We start from the raw sequence: 6,001 nt of genomic DNA, 5'->3' as shown, positions 1-6,001 counted from the left end.
GGTTCACAATGTATTTGGAAGATTTCATCCACTTCTGAGAGTTTTTTCACATTTCTATAAGAAAGACATTTCCTTAGGCAGTCCTAGGCTGCCCTCTCTTCTCCAACCCGAGGTTCAGGTGGCTTTCCCCTGAGGCACCTACCATTTCCCAGACAAACTCAGACAACCATTATCAAGGTTACCAGACCTCACTTCTGTGACGTTGCTATAGTTATGACAAATCGCCAGTGGCTAGCTTCTCCTGACTCTGACGCTCTGCCCCAGGGCACAGGCACCAGGCCTCTGGAGACCGGAAGTCTGCCTGAGCTATGGGGTCAGGAGAGAAGTTCCCGGTGGGGTTTCTGTCCATGAGCTTGCCATGGTTTTGTGACTTTCCAGACAAGTCAGTAGGGCTTCCAAGGCACAGGGGTGGAAAGTGGAGAAAGAAAGTGGGAGGAGTTGTGCTCTTTTCCTCTAGTTTTTGGTGTGCAAAATGGTTTCTTGCCAAAGCTCTGCTGCTGCGGTTTACTTATCAGGGGAGGATGCTGAGCTGTGAGAGGCGGTGGAAGTGGCTTCTGGGATGGTCATGAAGGGAATTGTCCTCTGGAGGTGAGCACGGTGAGGTCTGTAGAAACGTTTCTGGCAGGGCTGCTGGAGGCAGAGAGCTGCCTTGGAAGTGCTGACTGGCAGGGAGAGGCTTAGAGGAGAGTGGGTCTGCCCTGGGAGTTTCCTGGGGACTGAGTCCTGACCTGGGCGGTGCTCTGGGGCTCTAAGTAAATGTCACAGAGAGGAAGGGCTGGACGAGGGCTCTTCCACAGCTCTCTCCTCCCCCCTCCATCGTCAAGTATTCTTTCCACCTGCCAATGCAAACATTTAACAATGAGACTGTTTTCCCCCAGAACATACAAGCAAGAGAGAATTCCTATGGTTAGGTGGGAGCAAATATAGGAAAAATGACTGAGTAATTTCAAAGATGTATTATTGATTAAAATTTTGTTGATAAATGACTTACACTGAATGTTAGGCAAATGAGTTTCTGGCAAGAAATAGCTATAAAAGAATGATCAAATTTACCAAAGCATTTCTGCATATCAGTTGCTTTGACATGTGTTCAGTGATTATTCAAGATTATGGAAACTACAAAAATTCAGGTGGGAAATGTCACACTGCGAGGAGTAATTACCATTTTGATGAACAGAGAAGAACTTCCCAGCTGATTCTTTACAGTTACCTTGACGTGTTAAAAGCACGGTTTTAAACTATGTGACTTCAGAAATCTATTATTTGAATATAATATTGATGTATCAGTCATAAGCTAATCTTTAGTATAAAGTCAAGTTATTTTAGGCAACATACTGTATTGTATAATTTTAGAGTAACGAAACCAGAAGGAGACCCTCATCACATTGAAAATGAGAACATTGGTCTATAGTACAGTCAGGGCTGGTATGGGTAAAGGTTTCAGAAACTCTGGCTGTCCATAGACACTTGGGTAGCTCCCATCTCTTGGGCATTGTGAATAGCACAGCTTTGATATGGGTGTTTTGTTAGATATTTTTAAGAAAGTAAATTATTTTTTTTCGTCTAGTACTTGTATGGATTGATTTTTTTACATTTAGATCTTTGATCCCATCTGAGTGTTATTTCGGATTATGATGAGAAGTGTGGACCCAACTTTATCTTTTTTCCCCAGTGATTCTCTATTTTGTTTCAATGTCGTCTATTAAAAGTTAATTGTTTCTCAGTGATTTGAGAATTGTTAACCATGTGTTCAATTGGGCCTTGTATGGAATTTCAATCATCCCTTTGATCTGCCTGTCCTACCCATGCCAGCGGCACACAGTTTTGGGGTACACTTTAATACCTAAAGGAGAGTCTCTGGTAGGGTGGAGAATAAGGAGCCTTACTCTGGGAAGAGATAGGTCCTTCCATCACTCCCCAGAGCGGGTGGAGGGGAGATGGAGGAATGCATGGCTTGGAGGAGAGAAGAAGCTCACCCTGACTCCCAGGATGGGGGCGACGGGGATTCACTTGTCCTGGGGAAGAGACCCCATTTTCCTGGAGGAGCTCACACTCAGTCCTGGCACACATTTGCTGCGTATTGAATCATGTTTAATGAACAAATGAGGAATCGGTTATTTCCACTCTAGATGTGGATGTTTGTTAAGGCTCTGGGAACCGCCCTGGATCTGGGCTCTGCCCCAGAGAAGGGGAGTCAGCGACAGGGGGTGTCACTCCAGCCCCCACTCTTTGAAGCGTCTCATCGTTCTCCGTATCCAGGGCAGGAAGCTGGAAATCCTGGTGAAGACTGCTGGAGGAGTCCCAAACCTGTTTCCGTAGGAGACGATGCCCTGGGCCACGTTGTTACACACAAGAGGGCCACCGGAGTCCCCCTGTGGGCAACCAGAGGAAGGGACACTAAGCCGGGCCTCCATTCTCCAGGCCTCCCCCCTCCTGAGGCCCTATGGCCCTCCCTCAGAGAAAACAGGCGTGGGTGGGCTCCTTCCACTGCTGGCTGTGTGTGAGATGGGAGGCGGAGGGGCAGCAGAAGTCGAGCTTCTGGATTTTTCCATCACTGGGCTTCAGCCCTGGCTATGGTTATTCTCCAGAACAACCCAGGCCAAGGTACCTTCACCGGCCCCAGGAAAACGCTGCACATGTACGCCCTGTGTCTGGTGCACCTGCTATTCCCCCAGAGACCGGATTGACGGGGAAAAGTCCCCCACCTCACTCTGCTCTGGGCCCCAGACTGAGGCCATGGGGATGTAGTCTGTCCCCACTGCCCAGTCTGCCCACGTCCCTTTGTCTCGGACAGTGTCGGCAGATGCCCGTGGTCTTACTTGGAAGGCGGATTTCCTCTCTCTTGGGTCGCCCACACAAATCTGTGTTTGGCCAGTGTAGAACATGAAGCGTCTACTGCACTCCTCATTCCTCTGCACTGTCACCTGCACGTCTTGGAGCGTGTCTGTTCTCCTGTTCAGGCCGAGACGGCCCCAGCCGGCCACGGTGCACAGGGTCCCAGGACTCAGCTTGTCCTGGGTCTGCGGCAGAGCCACCGGCCTCACAGCTCGATTACGTCTGACTCTGCTTCTCAGCTGGCAGGAAGCATGCAGGCACTCAGGGACTGTCTATGCCATGCTCACCCCATGCCTACCACCACCCTGGGAGTCTGCTCGGCTTCCCCCTCCCTGGTCCCCCAAGCTGGGAGGGAGCCGCCCGGGTGAAGTACCAGAGGGTCGGTACCTGCAGTAACATGATGTCATTCTGGTTGTTCCGCTGATTGTACCCGGGGTGGGGGATGGCTCTGAGCACCGGTATGCGCTGCTGAGTCCTTTCCAACCTGCTGATGTTGTGGGCCCCCAGGATGACACTTATTTGTCTGCAAAGGAAAGGGAGCCTAGAAGTAGGTCTGAGCTGCAGGAACTGCACTCCCCGATGCAGGTCACGTGACAGCCCAGGGTGGCGAGACCTCAGCCAAGGGAGGTGGGGACAGGAGGGCTCTGGCACTGGGCTCTATGCCCTTGGTCTCCACAGCCTTGAGCTGTGGGTGGTAGGAAACTCAGTGACCTTATATTTGGCCTCCCCTACAATAAAAAAGGAGCTTGAATTCATATTTTGAGCCCCAATGCGTGCCTTCCATCTCCCCATCTTGCTCTTTTTGATCAGGTCCTCCTTTCTCCCCATTTACAATGGCCTGCTCCCTGCTCCCCAAGCCCTAGCGGCTCTTTTTCACCCCTTTATTGCTAGAACCCTGCTTTCAATGGTTCCTCTCATGAAATCTTCTGGACCTGCTCTGCTGGTGCCCAGAAGCCCCTTAGTGACTCACCTTCCCAAGCAGTGAGCTGCTGTCATCACAAAGTCTTCTCGCACCAGAAACCCCCCACAAGTGGTCAGACCCACTGGTCTCTGGATCTGAACATATGCCATGTAAGGGTGGGAATGGGGCCTGGCCTCTTGGCCTCCGATGATCTGCCCTGGAAGGAAGCATTAGGCACTTATCTCTGCACTGACAGGTGTGTGGGCTTCGGCTTGGTGGCTCCAGAAATGTTAGAAGATGGCGAGGCAGGAGAGGTGCTACACGGGCCGGAGAAGCTGGTGGTTCATGAGAACTGGGTCTGCAGGGCAGCAGCCTTGGGGGAGGCTCCAGGAGTCTGCAGGAAACGCTGCTGGCTCCCCATCCCAGCCTCAGCTCCCTCCCACCTCCCCAGAAGGCAAGGCCAGCTGCAGCCTCCCATAATGAGGAAGGTTCCTCTGCTGTGGGGATGGCAGATCCGGAGCCCTCTGAGCAGCCTCTCCCTGCAGTCCCGTGCTACTTTCTTCCTCAGGGAGTCTCCAGATCCCTGTGAGTCCAGCTCACGGCCAGCTCATGAATTTAAGGCTCTAAGGATGAGCCGGCGGGCCTGCTATTGCTGTATCTTTATCTCCTAGGCTCTGCCACAGGAGCTGCAGAATGAGTTCAGAGAGCATGTTTATATAGCAAGTAGTACGTGCCAGGACGACTCCAGGAATTTTATGTACACTGAGTCATTTAACTCTCATGTCAGCTCTCTGAGGTAGGCCTGACATAATTCCTGTTTTACAGATGATGGAGCTGAGGAACTCTGAACTCATACAAGCTGCCCAATGATACAGGGTTAGGGAGTGCCTGAGTGGTCTGGCTCCAGAGTCTATGGGATGGGGTTGGCCTCTGAGGATGGGGACGGTCACTCACCTGCCCTAGCCCTGGGAGGCAGGAGAAGGACCACCAGGAGCAGGAGTGGCTGCATCGTCCTGGGAAGTCTGCCCAGTCAGTTGCTGCTGGTCTTCCTCCTGCCAGACTTTGAGCCCCTGAAAGAGGAAGGAAGGGTGAGGGTGGGGGCTTGAGAATTTGCATTCCCATTCTCCTGCTGCTGTGCTAGGTTTCATCACCCAAGGCTGCCCAAGAGGCTTGCCAGTGATGTGGGGGAAGATAGTAACCCAAGGCTTCAGCGCAATATTCTGCACAGCTGCTGAGTCATTACTGGCCGTGGAAATGGGAACCCAGGGCAACAGGGATGGGGACAGGGTCACTGTGTCCCAGAACCTCAAACCCACCTAATTCAATAATCCCTACAAGCATCAAAGCTGGGAGCTCTCTATTTCCTCCTTCCTCTCCCTCATTGACTGGAGCCTGCATGTCTTCACCCTTTGGCCTTAGCCCCCTGTTGAGACCCTTGCTGCTCCCACTTCTTTCTAGAAGTTGTCATGCAGACTGAGTAGCTGTCTCTCCTGAGTGTGTGGAGGGCACTGCCAGAGAAAGGAAAGGGAAGAATGAGGCTCTGCCACTGACCATTATGCTCTCAGGTCTCTTGAGCCCCAGCAAACTCTCAGTGAAATCCTGACACTGTGGACGACTTCTGTTCTCCTGCTTCCTACTCAAAGCAAAGGCCTTTATGTCCCAGAAGTTTCTCTGCATGCAGAAAAGGCCTAGTGACTTGATTTTGTTGCAAGCCATCAGACCCTGGTGGAAAAACATCTCAAATCCTATTCATCCATGGTATAAGAGTCCCATCAACCTAATCCCATCTCTGCCCCGGGGGTGATAGCTCCGAAGAAGGAGGTACGTCACTGCTGTGCTCCCTGTAACACATGAAGAAGTGGACCCAGGCATTCATCACTGAGAGAAAGGCACGGCAGTGTCCTGCAGAGTAACACAGTGGGCTGTGAGACACTCATAAAAATACTTAGAAGACTGTGTTGGCACAGAAAAACATTATAGTATGGTAAAATTTTTGCAAAAGTATCAGAATTGAAAACTAATACAATTCTCAGTCTTTTATGGATTGTGATAACCCACTTGAAAATCTTATGAAAGTTAAGGATCTCCTCCCTATATATAAATATACATCAATTATCACCAATTTTAAAGCTGTAAAGATCTTAATTCCTTCTCTATTACACTCTCAATGATTGCAACCTCATGAAATTTCTTCATGAATCTGAAAACTAATATCTAGAAAATGGAAAAAAAGCAAAAATAGTATGAGAGCTTTATTAGTGCCTT

At 50.3% G+C, this 6,001-nt stretch overlaps 1 protein-coding gene across 3 annotated transcripts; it reads right to left on the bottom strand.

The window, feature by feature from the left end:
• Window positions 1-490: 490 nt before the first annotated feature.
• Window positions 491-5,382, bottom strand: LOC132530682 (cathepsin G-like). Of its 3 annotated transcripts, none has more exons than XM_060168022.1 (6): window positions 5,288-5,382; window positions 4,691-4,806; window positions 3,806-3,953; window positions 3,223-3,358; window positions 2,820-3,074; window positions 491-836 (listed from the first exon to the last, which is right to left on the bottom strand). In XM_060168022.1, the coding sequence occupies exons 2-6, from the start codon at window positions 4,743-4,745 to the stop codon at window positions 678-680; spliced, it is 753 nt and encodes a 250-aa protein (XP_060024005.1). In that variant the 5' UTR covers window positions 4,746-4,806; window positions 5,288-5,382; the 3' UTR covers window positions 491-677. The 3 variants fall into 3 exon arrangements, with proteins under 3 accessions (XP_060024005.1, XP_060023988.1, XP_060023997.1); XM_060168005.1 differs by lacking the exon at window positions 491-836 and adding an exon at window positions 2,117-2,372; XM_060168014.1 differs by lacking the exons at window positions 491-836; window positions 5,288-5,382 and adding an exon at window positions 2,117-2,372 and having other exon boundaries at window positions 4,691-5,074.
• Window positions 5,383-6,001: the final 619 nt, after the last annotated feature.

Source organism: Lagenorhynchus albirostris, chromosome 1 (assembly GCF_949774975.1).
Source record: "Lagenorhynchus albirostris chromosome 1, mLagAlb1.1, whole genome shotgun sequence".
NCBI classification, from domain to species: Eukaryota; Metazoa; Chordata; class Mammalia; order Artiodactyla; family Delphinidae; genus Lagenorhynchus; species Lagenorhynchus albirostris.
Note: the sequence above shows the minus strand (reverse complement) of the source record. Positions and strands in the feature narration are given on the sequence as shown.

Coding starts and splice junctions, on each gene's coding strand:
- LOC132530682 (XM_060168005.1), bottom strand. CDS start 4,745: ATGCAGCCACTCCTGCTCCTGGTGGTCCTTCTCCTGCCTCCCAGGGCT. Junction 3,954..4,690: donor GCCTCCCAGGGCTAGGGCAG/GTGAGTGACCGT, acceptor GCTTCCTTCCAG/GGCAGATCATCGGAGGCCAA. Junction 2,373..2,819: donor AGAGGAAATCCGCCTTCCAA/GTAAGACCACGG, acceptor GGTTGCCCACAG/GGGGACTCCGGTGGCCCTCT.